We start from the raw sequence: 20,713 nt of genomic DNA, 5'->3' as shown, positions 1-20,713 counted from the left end.
ACAAACTCTGCATTTCCCGCAAGGGTTATGTCCTGTCATAAGGTGTATTTAACATAGTGTGGTAATACTTTGAGTAGGGATGTGTTTCGTTTTCAGTTTGCTACTACTTACCCTATTGCTTATGTATGTGCTTTTTTATAGGCAAATATAGGGGGGTGTAATTTGGTGTTGGCAGTCGTAAAAACGTTCCAATGTTTCTGTATTATGTTCCTAATTTTTAAACTCAAATTAGTAAAAGTGTTAACACAGACCATTCTCCCATCTTTAGGTTTTTCAATATTATTTTCCAATTATGCCTCTCTGTTGTTATTGAAAGCGTGTTTAGCAGATTTGTTTTACCATTTTTTAAGGATACCCTCTGTATCTCAATTTGGTAACCAGGATGCCTGCTTCTTGTTCATATGCTGTAGTCTGTGCACTGTTTCTTTTCAGTCTTAAAAATTGACCGAAGGGTAGATTGTCCCTTAAATGTTTGACATGATGGCTCTTGTAATGTAAGAGAGAATTTCTATCTGTGGGTTTATGGTATGGCTGGACCATAAGTACTCCTTCTTCATGAAATACAGTGAGGTCCAAAAAATTGGTTGACTGATTATTAAGAGTCATAGTGAATTTAAGATGTTGATTTTGAGTATTAAGCCATGAGAAGAATTAATTTGTCTTCTCTCTTGAACCTTCCCAGATGATCAAGATGTCGTCTATAAATAGGGTCCATATTTTGATGTTATCTTTGAAGGGGTTGCTATCATTATAGATCTTACTTTTTTCAAACATCTCTATGTAGAGGTTGGCTAAACTTTTACCTATGATTGCTCCCATGGCTGTTCCCTCTATCTGTTGAAAGAATTGCCCTTGAAATTCGAAATTGTTTTCCGTCAATGCCAATTTTATACACGACATATGGTAGACTAGACTTCTTAGTAGTTTACTTAATTTGTGTAATCTGCAAGAAGCATTAACAATATGCTCTAGAGTTCGCCAATACAACATTTGTGCTAACTATCTCTACACCACTTGCTATAAAATCTCCAGAAATTCTGAAAGAATTGTTTAAAAGAGTTGTTTAAAAGAGTTATTTTGCCACATTCACTGATATAGAAGGGAGACGTCGCCCGAGAGGGTAGTGTAGCACCTTGAAAAGCAAGACGAAGGGCCTACTTCCCCAATTGTGCTGGACAGGATGTGATGAAATGATGAGTAGTGATGGATGAGTAGTTGCTAAATTACCTCCTCAGCCCACACACTTCGTCAAACTAATGTACTAAATGGTACATTCGTTGGTGCCTTCATTTGCCTGTTGCATCTTAAATAAAAAAATTGTTTTCACAGGTGACATCTTAAAATGATAGGACACCCTTGATTATGTCATAGTTTACATTTGCATCAGATCCACAGAGATATTTCTATTCATTGTGCATTTTCATAGGGGATTCACTTGAATGGCAAATCAACAGCAGCAGGCATTGGCAAAAACAAATATATGTTTGGTGGTATCTCGGTGGTAAATTGGCTGAGATACCACCAAACCGAATTACCATTTCACCACTTGGTCCGGTGGTATTACCGCCAGATTACAAGTGGTGGTGACAGTGTTGGTCCCCATTTATGGCAGTCCATAGGACTCCATGGGGCCTTTCAGCAGAATTACCATAGTCATTCTGCCAGCAGTAATTCCACCAAAATGAGGCAGAAAGTTGGCAGGTTTACCTCGAGCTCATAGCTGGAGGTGAATCCTCCAAACTTCCACCCAACTAATAGTTGGGCAGTGCAGTAATGCAGCGGTATACGGTAATACCATCACATTTACCCTGCACCGCCCAACTAATTACATGGTGAAGGAAGATCCTGACGAATGGGTGATAATACCTTCTCACATATTTGACCAGGTGATAAAGGCCAATCTAATTCCCAGCTCATAGAATAGGTCTCTTATTATCTCAATTTTTAAGAAAGGAGATCGAGAGTTGCCGATCAATTATCGCCCAATAGCTCTGTTGGACGCTCTGCGGAAGATTGTTGAGTGGCTGCTCCTTCAAGACTTTACTCAGTGGATCAATCAACAAAACTTAGCAGATCCATATCAGTCGGGTTTTGTTCAAGGGTTTGGTACTTCTGTAAATCTCCTGGCGTGTTCCCTTATTAAAAAGCAAGCAAGCCATTTAGGACAGCCCATATACAAGAACTTTTTCAAATTGGCTTTGATTCTGTCGTGTGTGAGCTGCTCTGGAGGAAGGTGAATGCAGCTTTGTGTCCCTCCCATGTTCTGTCATTCATTGTCCAGTTGTATTCTGGTGCTTCTTTGCACGTTTGCTTAAATGCTGAAGGCTTGCTCTCCGGTCACATATCCATGGAACATGGTCTGAACTAGGGGTGTATTTTGGCCTTGGCTCTTTTTAATTATTTAATAAGATATTGGTTTGCATTTGTCTACTGGTTCCTCATTTCCCCCTAAGTTTGAAGCACTTGCTGGTGAGCTGTAAAAAGCTGCTGGCCCAGCGAAGGTTGTACCTACAGCATTTGTTTAAAGATTTCTTTAATTTATCGGCTTGAAAATGTGTTTTTCTGGGGATTGTGTCTTGGCAATGGTGGAGTTTTTATTGTCACTGAAAATTTGAAGTGTATGAATGTTTGATCTCTATTTAATCTCAACTGGTTTTTTACTGTAATACTAAATGTAAATCTTTTTCTTACACATTTTTTAAACCATGTGTTGTAATTGTTTTTGTTTGAGTTTTGAATAACATATTTATTGAAAGGTTGATTAATTCAGCTTAAACAATAAAAAAATAAAAATAAAAAACCTTTAGATTTTCCAGGGTTGAGAAGGATGTGGATAGCCGGCATCCAGTGGACAATTTCTGTGAGGCATGAAGTGAGATTGGGAGAGGAGTTCAAGGCATCCTTTGGTTTCCTAAATATGATTTGGGCGTCATTTGTGTAGTTGTAGCAAAGCCGGCCATGTGAGCGGATGATAGTGGGGAGAGGGTTCAGGTAGAAGTGAAAGAATCTATTGGAATACTACGAATCTTAAATGTCAAATCCAAAAATGCAGAATGTTGTTTTTTCAAAACAATTCCCTACAATTATATGAGGGGGAGACCCTCTGCAGCCCTCCCCCATACTCCCCTTACATTTTTTATAACCCAACCCCCACCACATATAATCGCAGGGGAATGTGCCTCTCAAAATTTGGCATTTTTGTTTCCACATTCTTGTCTGTTCAGTAATTGTCTGATACCAAAGTTAAAGAGCAGGGGTGAGAGAGAGGTGCCCTGTGGTATTCTGTTGGTAATAAGACATGGAGTCAAGGCGAAGGGAGGCATGTGTATTATTTGGGATCTGTTGGAGAGAAAGGAGTAGATCAATTTCAATGCTGCATCCCTGATGCAGAGAGAGTAGAGTCTGCCCGTGAGGGTGCAGTGGTCAATGGTGTCGAAGGCTGATGGAGAGGTCGAGAAGGTTTAGTGTAGCACAACCTTCCAAGTTTGATGTTCTTTTGAGATCATCCCAGTTGGAGGCTCGGCACGATTCAGTTCCTAGTGGAGGTCTGAATCCGGGTTAGGCGGGGTCGAGGAGAGGGTTAATATCTTTGACCAGACATAGCTGGATGTCTGGGTGTAGGCTGTTTGGTCAATTCGTTTGGCTATGAAACGGTTTGAGATAGGTCTGTATTTGGCAAGAGAGTTTTGTTTAGCAGGGCTTTTATGTGGGTTGTCTTGAAATCTGTTGAGAAAGTGCCTGCAGTGAGGGATGAATTAATGATCAATCTTGCTAAGCTGTCAGTCCTGGTTGAAGAAAGGATTTCTTTTAGAAGAGGAGGGGAGGAATCTCCAGGGGAACCTGAAGGGTGACAGCTAAATAGTAGCTCTAGTAATTTGCGGTGGGAGAAAGAAGAGAAGGAAGAGAAGAGTGGGTGGGCAGCTGGTGGGTCTGACAGCTCGGACATGGATGTAGGGGACGAGGCATGGTGAGGTTTATTTCCAGGGCTATGTTGTGGAAGTGGTTAGAGAGAGTCACAGAGTGCTTGGGAGTGGGGTGGGGAGGATAAGGTGCAAGGATGCCTTGAATTCTGTGATGATCTTGTGGAGTTTCCTGCAGGTGTTAGGGCCATTGGTGATTCTATTCCAGTAAAATAAATGTTTGGCCTTGCAAATTTCTGCCTTTTAGGCTTTGATCAGCTGGGCGTAAGACGTTGCATTCTAAGGCGAAAGGTTGGCCCGCCATCTGCATTCCATGATGTGGTTTTGAGAGATGGGGTGCACCATGTAGAGGAGGGGCCCTGTCTGTTGGAGAATGGTCTGGGGGGAGAGGGCTAAGAGCTTCAGAGAGCCATTGGTCAAATTGGCTGATGAGATCTGATCAGACTGGAGTGAGAGGAAGGGTGGGGAATCAGGATGGGAATCAGCCAAGTCTGGGTTACATTGACCTTGTTATGAAGAGGGGAGTGGGATGTGGGTCCAGGGGTAGTCAGGGAGGATGGAGAGTCTGCAGTTGAGAGGGTGACGAAAAGGGTTGCTTGGTCTGTATAGATTAGTAGATGAGGTGGCAGGGTGGAGATCAGTTCAGGAGAGCTGATGATTGTGTCTAAGGTGTGGTCTGTAGAGTATGTGTGTCCTGATATAGCTGTGTTTGATTAAGGGATTCCAGGTTGTCCAGGAAGGGTCTTGTTGTGGGGTTATGTGGGTTGCTGAACCATATATTGAAATCCCTTAGCATGGCCGAGGGAGTGTTGATTAATCAGGATGGAAGCTAAGGATAGCTTAGATAGATAGAGGTTTCTAAGCGCGAACCCGGGAATCGAACCACTGGTGCTCCATGTCATCTTGCTTCCAAGGCAAGCATGTTGCTCTTGAGCTATCCTCCGGAGACACTGAGGTTTTCAACAAAATGTCTGTTGTAGCCTGAGGGTCTGTATATGACCAAGAAGCTGCGAGTATGTGTAGGCGTGATGAGAAATTTCACTAGGAGGGATTTGCAGTATGAGTTGCAGGCATGTTCCTGGAAATGTGAAATTGAGTGTAGGGATTTGTAAAGGATGGCGATTCCACCAGCCCTGTTGGTTCTGTTATGCACGATAAGAGTGAAGCCTGTAGGGACAGCCTTGTGCTCAATGGGCTGAAGTCCAGGGAGAACCAGGTTTCTGTGATGAAAAGGATTTCAGGGTCTTCAGAGGATATTATGTCCTAAATATTGTGGTGGTTTTTGCAGCAGATTTTGGCATTGATTAGGATGCACGTTAGTCCATTGATGGGTTGGGTGTTTGCTGTGAGGAGTGGAGGATAATGGGAGACCAGTGGTGTATTGTTCGCTACCCCTAGGAAGGGTTTGCAAAGGTGGGGTGGGTGAGAGGGGAGGGCTGGAACTGAGATCCCATTAGGGGGAGCCCGGGGTTGACAGGGGTTTGTTCTGCAGGATGGATTGAGGGGGTCAAGGTGGAGTGGTGAGTGGTAGTTGTTGTGAGGAAAGTGGTTTCTAGGGGTGGACCTATTGTTTCTCTTCCAGGTAGTGGTGGGTAAGGCTGAGTGTATTGGTGGCGCTGTGTGAAAAATCTTTGTGAGGGTAGGGTCCTATGGGTGTTGGCATGTGTGGTGGTTATTGGTGGTGGGAGTTGCGGGTGGAAACACTGTTGTGAGGTGTAGAAAGGGATGTGGACACTGTGGTAGGGAGGGATGTGGGTTGGTGTGCAAGGCAGTGACTGGGTATGTCATACTGATTTTCTGCTGCAATGGAGAGGCCAGGTGAATATCTTCTAAGGTTGGCAATGTTGTTAGGGGGCTGACATGTAGAGGAGCTGGTGACGGTGCCAGTTGTGTTATCCGTAAGGATCAAGAGTGATTTCACTGCATTGGGAGACTTGGGGGAGGCTGTAAGTGTGTATGTGAGGGATGAATGTGTGGGTCTGGGAGAGAGATAGGGTGAGGTGTGCAGTGAAGAGAGCAGACGAGTAGTGGGGTGTCTGTTTTTTAGTAGATTCAGGTGGGGGGGCTGTGAGTGTCAGAGGAGCAGTGGAGTTAGGAGTTGTTGCTAAGATAGCCCTGGCAGAGTTTTGGAATGCAAAAGGAGAGTCATGGCATAGGGAATGTGTCATGATCTCTGCTTCCAAAAGGTCAGGGTTTTCCCAACTCCCTTGGAAGCAGATCCATAACCCAAGTTCCGAGTGCCAACCAGTCCCAATTGGGACCTTTTGGACCCAGTCCTGGCGCCAGTGGCATCAGGCTCATAAATATGCCCAGTCCCAGCGCTGGAAGCGCCGGGCTCATAATGCTTGGGTGGACTTACCTGCAGCAGACCATGCTGCTTACTTGCCTGCCAGTTGAGCCTCTGATCCTCTTCTGTTTGGAACTACTTTTCCTGTTGGGTGGGGCTGGAGCCACTCCCTAGATTCAGAACACTGGAACTCTTCTGGAAGGCAGGAACTCTTTTTTTACCAGGAACTCTTTTCTTTCTTAGGCGTGGCTGTGGAAGGAGACACCTAAGCACTACAGGAGGCTATTTAAACCACACCCGGTGTATGAATCTTGCTTTGCGTTATTCTGCACCCTCTGCAGCAGAACGCTCATCGTGTCTTCTGCATCCGGTCCTGGGCCTAAGGAAAAAGGCTTACCATCCTGAATCCAGTCTTCAGCAACACCTATAAAGACAAGAAAGAACAGGTTAGCATTCTGGCATCTGAAAGGCAAAGGCTTACCTACTCTTCGTGCGCTCAGGAGGTCTTCACACTGCATTCCGGCATCTGAAAGACAAAAGCTTACCAACTCTTCGCACGCTCCGGAGGCCGTCGGCGCTGCATCCCGCATCTGAAAGACAAAACAAGGTGCGTTTAAAGACATTGGGGAACTTTAATACTCACGTGCCATTACTCCTTTCCACATCTAACCTAGTGGGTATCCCGGCACCCTGCAGCCGCTCCGAACTTGTACCTGCAAAATAAAAAGACAGTTAGAGCGCTTCGTGAAGCTGGCAACAAGCGCTTACTTACGTGCTTCCAGGCGCTTCTATTCATCACACGGGCTCCATCTTCAACTCACTTCAGCCCGTCATCCGCCATCGCCGGAACCCTGCAAAACAAGAGACATCATTATTAAAGACTTTAAAGACATTTGAGTTACTCGAAACTTACCGTTCGTGCAGTAAACGACGGACAGCAGTCCTCTGAAGTCAAGAGGCCTGCGCTACCTATCCAGTGAAGAAACTGGTTACAGCACCCTGCCCCAAGGCAGATGGAGAGCTCGGCATTCATTTACCTAAGGTGAGAGCGTTAACCTGTGGGGGTCTACAGGAGAGGAGAAGAGGAAAGAGATAGGGACACCCCAATAACCCCAGTTCATTAACCCTGTATTTTCTATCTGCAGACATCTTACTCTGCACGTCAGGCATACAGGGCACAGAGGTCCAGCCCAAAGAGCCAACCGGGTGCTGCACATCACCTTTGAAGATATGGTAGTCGCCCAGTCAAGACCGGCGCCTCTGCGAGAATCAGGTGAGCGTTACAGAACGCAAAGCCTACCGCAAAACTCTCGCCCAGGCGCTATGGAAACCTCGGATACTGACCACCTAGCCCGGTTACTTGGGGAACTAAGGGCAGAAGTGCATGCAGCTCGTCAGGAAACGAACGCTCTAAGAAGGGAACTAATTATTTCCAAGGAGAGAACGGATGATCTTGCTAGACAATTGCTACAGTCACAAGCCGGACAGACCCCGCTACCCGCATCAGGGGCAAATCTTCCTTCAACATCCTCTATGAATCCAGTGCAGATCAACCTACCTGGGAATGTACCTCTGGCTCCGCCCGAATGATTTTCTGGTGACCCAAAGAGGTTTGCGGTATTTATCAATCAGTGCCGGTTGCACTTCTTATGCCGGCCAGCAGCCTTTCCAACTGATCAAGCTAAAGTAGCTTTTGTACTTTCGTACCTTAGTGGCAATGCGGCAGACTGGTCGATCCCTCTAGTTAATCAAGATGATCCGGTTCTTCATGATTTTCAAGCCTTTCAGCTTAGTATGGAAAAACTGTTCGCAAGACATGCACAGGGGCAGGCCTTGGACAATGAGCTTCTTTCGTTGCGACAGGGTAATCAAGACCTTTTGGCTTATATTGCATCTTTCAATAGACTAATAGTGGAAACTCAATGGCCTGAGGACAAAAGGATTACGCTGTTTTATAGAGGTCTACGTGGAGAGCTCAAAGACGTTTTAGCCCAAGTAGTGAATCCCCCACAAGACTGTTCGGATTATATAGACTTGGTCGTTCAAATAGATCACAGACTGCAGAACAGGAAGGCCGATCGTTCCAAGTTTGATGCTCGAGTATTTTCCAAACCGCCAACTCCTTCCAAAGGAGTAGACTCCGGGGAACCCATGCAAATAGGGGGTCGGAAAGGTCCTCTAACACAAAGGGAGCGGGAAAGGAGAAAACAGTTGCAATTATGCCTATATTGCGGAAACTCAGGGCACTTTCTTCGAGACTGTCCGGTGAAACCTGCCAAGAAGGCAGTAGGAGCAGCAGTTACCACAGTTACAAACTCTGAGCAGGGAAACGACCTCGCCCGACAAGAATAGAGGTCCTCTTGCCGAGCGTGAAAACCAGTTCCGTGACCTCGCATTTCGTGATACCTATGGTCCTCATTAGCCCTGATAATCCGAGTCGATTACATGCAATTGAAGCTTACGTCGACAGCGGTGCCATCGGCAATTATGTGGATCATGAAATGGTTTTGAGGATGAATCTAACTCTTTGTCCCAAGGCTGTAAAGGACGTAATTACTACGGTGGATGGTACGGAGATAGCCTCCGGGCCAGTAACGCATACCACTCAAGAGGTGACGCTAGTAAGTCAAGATGGACACCATGAGAAGATCGTGTTCGATGTGATCAAGGCCCCTCAGTTCCAGATTATTCTAGGAATACCTTGGTTAGAGAAACACAATCCTCTGATCGATTGGCGAGCAAGAACGGTCCAGTTTCCAGAATGTGTCTCTACGTGTCACCCTCCACCTGGTGTTGCACTGGCAGCAATTTCTTCAGAGACTCCCCAGTTACCTCCCGAATACCTAGAATACCAAGATGTTTTCCGGAAGGAGCAGGCTAACTCTCTACCTCCTCATAGGTCTTATGACTGCCAGATAGACCTGATACCTGGATCTACTCCTCCTTGTAGTAGAATTTATGCCCTCACCGAGCCCGAGAACCTTCACCTTCGACAATACCTGGATCAATACCTGGCAAATGGGTTTATTCGTCCCTCCAAGTCCCCTGCCTCTTCAGCTTTGTTCTTCGTTCCAAAAAAGGAAGGAGACCTTAGAACTTGTATCGATTATCGCTCCCTGAACCAGATCACCGTTAAGAATAGATATCCGTTACCTTTGATCCCTGAACTCCTGGACCAAGTCAGAAAAGCATGCATATATACAAAGCTGGATCTTAGAGGAGCTTACCACTTGGTACGAGTAAAAGAGGGCGATGAATGGAAGACGGCCTTCCGCACCAAGTATGGGCTATTTGAATATCAGGTCATGCCCTTCGGACTTTGCAATGCCCCGGCCGCCTTTCAATATTTTATGAACGATGTCCTCAGAGAGCTCATAGATGTGTGTGTTGTTGTTTACATCGACGACATTCTTGTTTATTCGTCATCGGAATCTGAACATCGGAAACACGTGAAAATGGTCCTCGAAAGATTGCGTCAACACAAACTTTTCGCTAAGTTGGAAAAATGTGTTTTCAACGTGACTGAAGTTGAATTCTTGGGATTCATATTATCACCTGGCGGAGTGCGTATGGATTCAAAGAAGGTCGATGCAGTTCTCAAATGGCCATCATCATCCTCCGTAAAAGGTGTGCAAAGCATGTTAGGCTTCGCTAACTTTTACCGCAGGTTTATCCCCGAGTTCTCTCGAATAGTCCAGCCCATCACTGCCTTGTTAAAGAAAAACAAACGTTTTGAATGGTCTAGCGAGGCGGAACAAGCTTTCCAGGATTTGAAGACTAAATTTATCTCTGCACCAATCTTAAAACACCCTCGCCCCGAACTCCCCTACATCGTGGAAACTGATGCTTCAAGCCTTGCCATGGGGGCAGTTCTATCACAAAAGGACCCGGTAACCAATCAGTTGCATCCCGTGGCTTTTTGGTCCCGCAAATTCTCGCCTCCTGAAGTCAATTACACGATTACTGACAAGGAACTTCTGGCTATCAAGTCTGCCTTTAAGGCTTGGCGGCATTATCTGCTGGGGCCCCGACACACCGTTACTGTGATTACGGATCACCGAAACCTGCAATATTTGAAAACCGCAAAAGCCCAATCCTCTAGACAACTCCGTTGGGCATTATTCTTTGCCGAGTTTGACTTCATAATTACCTATCGACCTGGTACAAAAAACGGTAAAGCTGATGCCCTTTCTCGGATGGGAGTGGAAGAACACTTGATCAACCCTAAACCTGTACCAATCATTCCCGAACAAAGAATTCTGGGTGTAATCACCACAGAATCCATAGAGGAAGTTAAGGATAAAGCCAGGCAACTTGTAACTCCAGCAGACATACAGAATTGGCATCTGCAGGGAAAGGACTTTGCAGTAAAGGACAATTTATTGTATTTCCAAGAACGATTATACCTACCCAGCACAGATTTACAGAAAAAAGTAATCTCTTGTTATCACGACTCTTTAATGGAAGGTCATCCCGGTATAGCCAAGACCTCAGAAAAGATCAAGCGCTACTTCTGGTGGCCGTCTTGGAAAAAAGATATCAGAGACTTTATAATGTCCTGTGGAGTATGCGCCCAAAACAAGAGTCAAAAGGAAAGACCAGCAGGCCTCTTACGCCCTATTGACATCCCACCTCGCCCTTGGCATACGCTTTCTATGGACTTCATCACCGATCTACCTCCATGCTCCGGATACAATACGATTCTAGTAATCGTGGACATATTCTCCAAGATGGCGCATTTCATTCCGCTCAAAGGCTTGCCAACAGCAGCAACTCTGGCCCGAGAATTTCTCAAAAACATCGTCCGACTGCACGGTTTTCCTTCGGTTCTAATTTCGGATCGAGGTAGTCAATTTATTTCTCATTTTTGGCGAAGTTGCTGTCGGTCGGCTCAAATTGATGTGAGACTATCGACCAGTCACCACCCTCAGACCGACGGACAAACTGAGAGGACCAATCAAACTCTGGAACAGTATTTACGCTGCATGCTGTAACAAACTGAAAAAACTTGGAAAGATATCCTTTGGATAGCCGAGTATGCCTACAATAACTCTGTCCATTCGGGAACTGAGAAAACCCCGTTTTTTCTTTTGTACGGCAGTCACCCTCGAACCTCGGAGTTGGATCCCCTCCAAGATCTTGAAACACCAGCAGTAGACTACCTGCATTCTACAATCACCCAAGCCTTTAAGGAAGCTGTTTCTCACCTTCAAAGGGCTAAAGAACAATACAAGAAAGGAGCAGATCAACATCGGAAGGAAGCCCCTCACTATCAAGTAGGGGATCAAGTCTGGTTATCCACCAAATATCTATCTCTAAAAGGGCCACGCACATTCAACCCAAGATACCTTGGTCCCTATTCCATCACTACCATAGTAAACCCAGTAGCGGTCAAGTTGGACTTGCCCCCGCACATGAAGATACATCCGGTCTTCCACGTCTCTCTATTAAAACCCGTGCAACCTCAAACCCGACTAACCAAATCTCCAAAACCTATCCTAGTTGATGGAGAACTCGAGTTTGAAGTCAAAGGCATTCTGGACTCCAAGATCTCCAAATCTAAACTATTCTACCTAATTGACTGGAAAGGCAACGGCCCCCAAGAGAGATCCTGGGAACCTGCTGAATATGTCCACGCTCCTCGCCTAATCAAAAGATTTCACCGAACATTTCCTGACAAGCCAAAACCCCCGGAGAAGCCCAGTTTGGGAGGGGCCTTGAGGGGGGGTACTGTCATGATCTCTGCTTCCAAAAGGTCAGGGTTTTCCCAACTCCCTTGGAAGCAGATCCATAACCCAGGTTCCGAGTGCCAACCAGTCCCAATTGGGACCTTTTGGACCCAGTCCTGGCGCCAGTGGCACCAGGCTCATAAATATGCCCAGTCCCAGCGCTGGAAGCGCCGGGCTCATAATGCTTGGGTGGACTTACCTGCAGCAGACCATGCTGCTTACTTGCCTGCCAGTTGAGCCTCTGATCCTCTTCTGTTTGGAACTACTTTTCCTGTTGGGTGGGGCTGGAGCCACTCCCTAGATTCAGAACACTGGAACTCTTCTGGAAGGCAGGAACTCTTTTTTTACCAGGAACTCTTTTCTTTCTTAGGCGTGGCTGTGGAAGGAGACACCTAAGCACTACAGGAGGCTATTTAAACCACACCCGGTGTATGAATCTTGCTTTGCGTTATTCTGCACCCTCTGCAGCAGAACGCTCATCGTGTCTTCTGCATCCGGTCCTGGGCCTAAGGAAAAAGGCTTACCATCCTGAATCCAGTCTTCAGCAACACCTATAAAGACAAGAAAGAACAGGTTAGCATTCTGGCATCTGAAAGGCAAAGGCTTACCTACTCTTCGTGCGCTCCGGAGGTCTTCACACTGCATTCCGGCATCTGAAAGACAAAAGCTTACCAACTCTTCGCACGCTCCGGAGGCCGTCGGCGCTGCATCCCGCATCTGAAAGACAAAACAAGGTGCGTTTAAAGACATTGGGGAACTTTAATACTCACGTGCCATTACTCCTTTCCACATCTAACCTAGTGGGTATCCCGGCACCCTGCAGCCGCTCCGAACTTGTACCTGCAAAATAAAAAGACAGCTAGAGCGCTTCGTGAAGCTGGCAACAAGCGCTTACTTACGTGCTTCCAGGCGCTTCTATTCATCACACGGGCTCCATCTTCAACTCACTTCAGCCCGTCATCCGCCATCGCCGGAACCCTGCAAAACAAGAGACATCATTATTAAAGACTTTAAAGACATTTGAGTTACTCGAAACTTACCGTTCGTGCAGTAAACGACGGACAGCAGTCCTCTGAAGTCAAGAGGCCTGCGCTACCTATCCAGTGAAGAAACTGGTTACAGCACCCTGCCCCAAGGCAGATGGAGAGCTCGGCATTCACTTACCTAAGGTGAGAGCGTTAACCTGTGGGGGTCTACAGGAGAGGAGAAGAGGAAAGAGATAGGGACACCCCAATAACCCCAGTTCATTAACCCTGTATTTTCTATCTGCAGACATCTTACTCTGCACGTCAGGCATACAGGGCACAGAGGTCCAGCCCAAAGAGCCATCCGGGTGCTGCACATCACCTTTGAAGATACGGTAGTCGCCCAGTCAAGACCGGCGCCTCTGCGAGAATCAGGTGAGCGTTACAGAATGAGAGGAGGAAATGTGAGAGTAGGATGGGGAAGGTAGACCTGGAGGAGGAAGGGTCTGGTTAGTGGCCGGGTGAGATGCAGATGGCCGGGGTGAGTCTGGTGGGAGGCCTCATGGATGGTGTGGATGGGTTGGTCTGGGAAGGCTGGGGGTATGTGTGCTCCTCGGGGTTCAGGTTGAGGAGGGAGAGGTGGTAAGTGGGGGAGGTGTATGAGTGATTGTGTGGAGAGGTTTCTGGTGTGACAGAGTGCTTTGTATGCCAGAGGACCTACAGCCTCAGAGTTAGGGGAAGGAGTTGTACGAGAGTTGCAAGAGAGTCGAGAGCAGCCGGAGTCGGATTCGATGTCAATGAAGCCTTGATGAGTGAGAAGGTGGATCTCTTAAATGGAGTACTGTGTAGGCAAGCGCAGGGAGGATGTGGAGAAGGGCTGAAATGTGAGTTGAGAGATACAGCGCCTAACTCCTGTGGAAGTAAAAACAAGCCTGCAACACAAGCCCTATGGAAAAAAGATGCAAAGTTGTGGCACAAAACAGTAGCTGTATTCAGAATGCAGGTCTACGGCACCAACACTGTGGAAAAAGATGCAAGATAGTGGCACTAAACAGTGGATAGACCGAAAATGCTGGCTTACGTCACTACCCCTGTGGAGATAGATGCTGGATGATGACACAAAACAGTAGCTAGATTCAAAATACAGCTAGATAAAAAATAGGGGCATACGGCACTATCCCTGTACAAAATGATGCTGGTTAGTGGTAGCAAACAGTATCTAGATTAAAAACACAGCTAGATTCAAAATACTGGCCTGTGGCACTGTCCCTGTGGGAAAGGATGCACGGTAGTACACTAAATAGTAGCTAGCTTCAGAATACAGGCCTACGGCATTAGCCCTGTGGAAAAAGATGCAAGGTAGAGACACAACAAAGTAGCTAGATTCAAAGTATGGGCCTCCAACAGTATTGAAAGTGTCGGCAAATCGTTGTTCTCTACCTTATTGTTGTGGTAGATGGACAACAAGGCTTGTCAGGGGCTGGGGCGCCCAGGGCAGACAAGCAAACAAGGTTGGTAGGCACCAAGAGGAAGAGCCCTTGCTTAGGCCCTTAGCCGGCTACTCAGGCATGGCTGCTCTGTGCTGTGGGATTACGAGGTATATGTTTCCAGCTTTCCCGGTCAGCTAACTTCAGGACATACCCAATCAGTGCAGCGGGGATGCGGGCACGAGGCAGGATGCAACAGGGGAGAGTGGTTCCTTCTTGTGCGCAGATGGCACTGGATGGGCTATGGCGGAGGAGTGGCTCCTGTGCTCAAAGCACTCACCTGCTTTGTGGGTGAGGAAGGACCACGAGATTCTGTGCCATCGTCGGAGGGCGGTAAGGGAAATGGGCTCTACAGCAGCAGAAAGCCTGGAAAAACAGAGTGTTTTCCTCAGTCAGGTGACTGCAGGAAACACCCAATCCACTAGGGGGGCAGAGGGTGGGATGCAATGGGGGTGGCTAGGTCCTTTTGTGCGCAGAAGTCCTGCGGGACTCTATGGGAATGGGGACTTACATTTTACCGCCGCCTGACTTCCCGGGCAGCCAGACTTGTAATAGCCCGGTGGCACCAGGAAGTCAGGCGCAAGTAAATTCTTACGAATCAGAGGTACAATTTTTCTGATTTGTGTTCAACTTGCAATGGTGCAAGTTACACCATTTGAAGCATACAACACCTTTTCTCATGAAATAAAAGATGTGTAATTCAGCCCCTTAGATTTTAGAACATATTTCTTGCCCAGTACCAGTTTCTGGATTCACTTGTTTCTTTTAGATAGACTAACCTGATACATATGACCTGTACAGACGTGAAGCAAATACGTTAATGTCGTTTTTAAAAGTATGACAGCAAATCCGAGAATTACCACCTCACTTCCGTTATTTTAACTTCCCCCTTCAGGTTCATCTCCATGAGTAACGTCCATTTCCTGATCCTGGTGTTTCTGAAAATACCACTCGTGCTGATGTTACTCTTCTCTGTGATTTGTGTGAGGTGGGTGACCAGAGGCTGGACAAGGTGCCCTTCACACTGCGCAGTGAATTGACCTAATGAGGATTATCCACTTGAAGAACACAGCGTTTGGATTCTAGAAAGTAATGGAATGCAGAAAGCGAGGCGTGCCTCCTTAGCACAGAAGTAATATGGACGTATTCCCTTGTTTCCCTTATTCTGTCTCTTTTTGTCTAAAATGTTGATGCCTGCAGACTGAATTGCAATAATGCTACTGTTAAAGGTGATAACAATCAGACACACAAAAAATGGACACAAAAGGTGCTCAACATTGAAAATGATGAGACCAGCATGACAGATGTTTCATATGTAATGTAAAGCATAATTGTCTTATATAGCACACCTTTTCCATGTAGGCGTCCTTGCTGCATGTACCCCTGCAAGAACAGAAGCAGGGGAGATTGTTCATGGAATGTCAGAAGGGGCAAGTGGAAATTCTATGGTGTCGATTCTTGCAAGCGGGTTGTACATGTGCCTTGTGCAGGTGTGATGTTTGGCGGGTATTGGTGGAGAGAGCCATAAGTGTATGTTTAATCCAGAAGGGGGAGCCCAAGGTCAGCCAGTTGCAGTAAGCGCTACAAGGAAACTAGCTAGCTGCTGCTGCTGTCATGGGAGAACATGACAGTGTTAACAAACTGATCTGCGTTTCTTCTGTTAGTGTCATGTGTCTGTGGGAAGTTGCTGCTGTGTGTGATGGTTGATTTGATGGCTAGAGTCAAGTGGTGGGAGATGAAAATGAGCGTCAGAGGTGAGAGTGGGAATGATTAAATGAGAGGCAGACTTTTGGATTGAAGCTTTTGCTATGTTGTTGTTGGGAGGTTTGGCTATCTTCTCCATTACTACTGGTTGTGCTCTTCCTGTTTGGTTAAAGTGCGAGGGGAAACCAAGGGCCACATTACGAGGTTGGTTGTAAGCCTCTGGTGCTACTGGCGGGTTGCTGCCAACTCTGTAACACGGATTTCACCGCCTGATATCCCGGTGCTACCGGGAAATCACAATTGGCAGCAGAACTAGGAAATAGGACTCCATGGGAATGGGGACACTGAAGCACTGGCATTGTTGCTAACGTATCCGGTGCTTCAGTGTGAGACATGCCGGTAGGGGCCTGAACTGCTGGGGGATCTGTGCCCATACCAGCATTCTCGGGGTATGTCGGTCCGAAAAGGGTGCTGGTATGTTGCTACTGGCACCCTTGTTTCCAGACCGCCATAATCATAATGAGGGCCCAAGACATATTAGTCCGATTTCCTGTGCTTCTTGGCTGGAGCATTGTGTGCTGACACATTGTGCGTATGGCAGAATGTCTGTCTGATTCTATTTGGGGGTTTCTGTGAGACCTATACAATGTTAATACCAAATGTTGTGGGATCGCTATCAAATTGCGTGCGCTATTTTCCACTCTCGAACTTCAAAAAAAATATATATAAGAAAGGGGCGGTCGGCAGCAAGTGATATCACTCCCTCAAACTTCCCACAAAGTTTGTACAAAGTAGACAAGAGTATCAGAGTTCGGGAGGATATCTCGCGCTCACACCAACAACTTTTTATGAGACCTATTATCACTGTTGCTAAAATTCCTCAGGATAGGTTCAAAAAATCTTCAAGTTACATAACGCTTGTCAGTTCAATATATTTTTTAATTTATCTTCCAAAGTAAAGAACAGCCGACACGTGTTTCGACCTTTGGTCGTTATCAAGGCTGTACAGATTATTACATTCATTCAATATATCGAAAAAAAGAAGAATAAAAAAGAGAAAATTCAAAAACCATACCATATGGTGCCAACATGTCAGGTCAGGATATGGGAAAATTCACGCCATAGTCAAGATATAAGATGAATATTCAAAGAAAAATAAACATAAAACAATAATTTAGTTTTTCCTCAAAAAATGTGTGTTCAACATAACATCCAGTTATCAACTGTTTTCACAATAAAACTCAACTCCAATATATTGGTTACACAGATTACTGATTATCACCCTGTGACACCATTCCAACATGACCAAAGGATATGTGAATATTCGAAATGCAACATTAGAAAATAGAGTTGAAACTTACCCTCTCTATGTCAATTAGTAATACCTTCCATCCCTGTATTGTAGACCCTTTAATGGTATGAATTACATGAACGTTTTATCCCAATTATAGCATAGATTGAAATTTAGAATGTTCACCAACCTGAAAATCTATGTTCTTAGAATACCATATGTTCCAATAGTCTTTACATTCGAAATGTTTTAGGTCCAATATTGGCTTTCACCTACAAGAAATATATACATTGTACTACGCTTCATAGGGTTAACTATAGATCCCCATATTAATCATTTCCATAGTTAAAAATGCTCATCGGTCAATAAATCCCTCATGCCACTCAAATTATATTGTTGAACAAGAAAATATATAATATAATAATATTGCATTATGTTCAGTTCCCATATGCACATCATGAGTTACTGAAGGACCTCCCTCAACCATTCCAAAAGGATGGTTCTGTTAAGTAGAGTATATCCTGTTTAAAATACAATAACATGCTTCCCTATTAGTATTCCAATTTTCCATGGGCTTACCTTTACATGGGCTGAATCCCAGAACCTCGTTATGTTAAGGGGATCCCACGAGTTTCCCCTTCCATTTTAAATGTATTGACACTCACGGGATCGCGGGCCGCACTGCGATGACGTCACGCGCACGCACGCGCGATGACGTCACGCATGCGCGATGACGTCACGCGCACGCACGCGCAATGATGTCACTCGCAAGCGCGCGCGACGGCGCCATACACACGCGCACTCAGCGTTATATGGGCATTATTACAGAGTCCCCTGATTAAGAAAGCAACATATATTGCCAATATATCTCATTCATTGGCTAATGTCAATCAGTTGCAGTTACCCAATACTTTAAATTGATAGGGCTATTCCAACTCGAATTTAACTTTCTGTAAATACAAAATAGTGCGATAAAACCACAACTAATTCTACAGTTACATCCTCATGATATGCATACGTCCACCAAACAAATAGATCCCATTGCAACCCTTAAATTATTTAAATAATATAATTCATGAAAAATATTCTATTTTATTTCCATGGCTGTACTTTCACTAATGAGTACATGAGATCCTATGATTTCTGATCCCATGTAACAATACTCTGGTAAGGCTGGAACGGCATCACAAGTTGTGATAATTACAATAGATAGCATTGCCAATTATGCTGATTTCATTCATTGTAAATCAGAAAGGAAGAGGAATGTCAATCATGTTATTACTTCATAAGAAAACATGCATTTCATGGTCCTGGTTAAGACCGACTGTAGTACTTCTAAAATAACAAATTAGTTTGCTCTCTTGTTGCCTAAGTTTAAGCCTAAGATTACCACCCCGTTTACCCATCTTCACTTGCATGAGACCAATGAATCTTATATCTTCCTGGCTATCCAACTGATGTTGCAGCTGCCAATGAATGGACATTGGTGTCTTAGCATCACTACTCCTTAAACTGGCCAAATGTTCCCTTATTCGTATTCTCAATTGCCGAATAGTGCTGCCAATGTAAAGCTTACCACATATACAAATAATAGCATAAACAACAAAGCACGTTTTACAGTTAATGAACTGGTTAATCTTAATTGTCATTGCATTGTCATCTGTAAAGGAGTCACAATTAACATACGCATATTTGCACTGATTACAATTTCCACATTTAAAAAATCCCTTCTTTCCTTTTAGCCAAGTTCCTTCAGTACTGTCTGCCTGAACATCCAAAAAGGAGGGACTCAACTTCTGTTTGATACTATGTGCTCTCGTGAAAGTAAATTTAGGTTTCTCAGTCAAAAAAAAAGGTAACAGATCCTTATCGAGTCTCAAAATATCCCAGTGTCTAGATACCATTTTATAAAGTAAGGATGAGTCTTGCGAGAATTGAGTTATTATGGAAATACAATCACTCTCAGGTTTACAATGTTGTCTGCTCTCCATAGTCTTTGGTGGACAAATGATTTGCCTATTTGGGGCTTGCTGCTAGCCCAAACCAATGTAGTATGTTCTCCATAGTCTCTTGGTGAGCAAATTGTGTGCATGTATGTGTGTGCTCTGTCTGATAGATGTTACAGAGAAAGTCCAACTTATGTGCAGAGGTTTTTTGGTAGTGCAAGGTGAATTGTCAGGTTGTCAAGGGTTGTCTGAAGACCAGGCAGTTTGCCACTGTGTGCAGAGATGTGGGCTCTGAGCGCCAGAGTTTGAAGACTTTTTGATGGTTTGTACTGAGTGGATTTCTTTGTGGTGGATCTTGGGCCCTTTCAGTGGAGGGAGGGGTGGGCAATGCATTGAGTTTGCATGAGAATTCTGAACTATGTTTGCGGTTTGCTGCTACAAAGGTGTTAATGGTTTTTCAGCCCATTGAAATAGTTGCCTTCAGAAGGTTAGTCTTTTTCTCTCTGTTTGTTTGTTATGCTGAGCTTACCCATTGTGTGTGCCAAATTCCCTTTAATGTCCCTTTTCTTTTTTCTAATCAATGAGCATATAGACATTTGGCGCATCAATGCACCAGTAACATGATGCTGAAATGTGTTGCAATTTAAACTTGAAACTTGTGCATTTCTAACATCAGTATTTGTGTCTGGGCCTACCAAATTACCAGGAGTATCTCTTTGATTCAAAAAGAGGTTATGGTAAAACATTCTGATTTACGTTTGACTTACTCTTTTCTTTGCAGGAGTAAATCATAGTTATTTCTGGAAATGTTTTTGTGAACTAAATAGTCTCTCTCTAGGAATAATTGAACAGTAAGTTAGCGTTATTGTTATAATGTATTTGTTAATCAGCAACTATGCTTTCAAATGAATAAATCGTTTGATTGTCCCCTATTGTTTATGCTACAATATGTACTGTATTTTGATAGCTCAATTTACCATGACGGGTATATGTTATTTCTATCATAGTAAATGCACTATTTCTTAATTGCAGTTACACAAAACTAAAACATTTACGAAATAGAACAATCAACTTTAGTAGTGTAGCTTTTTACATAAATGCTTTATTGTACTTCCAAACAACAGTCATTTTATGGTCATTTAAAGAGTATTACACTTTGTGTAGTATATCATAAACACTTATACGTCAAGTATATTTGTCTATTTTGAACAGTAAAACATATTGTTCCACTATATCGGCGTGGTCCCTTGCTACCTTTTGTTACATTCGTTAAGGTGCTCTTCACACAACTAATACCAATCCTAACCCCTGCACTTGCTACTTTGGCCCTCCCAGCAATTGCCCTCCCCCTTCGTTGGGGGCACCCCACTTCTGCACTTCTCCC

General features: G+C 44.7%; 1 protein-coding gene across 1 annotated transcript in view; it reads left to right on the top strand.

The window, feature by feature from the left end:
- The window catches only part of LOC138569266 (CMRF35-like molecule 5), a 209,689-nt gene extending 189,433 nt beyond the window's left edge, over positions 1–20,256 (top strand). Inside the window, exon 4 of the mRNA XM_069647097.1 lies at positions 15,284–20,256. Within this exon, the coding sequence (XP_069503198.1) occupies positions 15,284–15,428 (145 nt within the window). The 3' untranslated portion in view covers positions 15,429–20,256. The remainder of the gene's footprint in view (positions 1–15,283) is intronic.
- The last annotated feature ends 457 nt before the right edge of the window (positions 20,257–20,713 follow it).

This window comes from Ambystoma mexicanum, chromosome 2q (assembly GCF_040938575.1).
Source record: "Ambystoma mexicanum isolate Mex_15411 chromosome 2q, UKY_AmexF1_1, whole genome shotgun sequence".
NCBI lineage: Eukaryota > Metazoa > Chordata > Amphibia > Caudata > Ambystomatidae > Ambystoma > Ambystoma mexicanum.
Note: the sequence above shows the minus strand (reverse complement) of the source record. Positions and strands in the feature narration are given on the sequence as shown.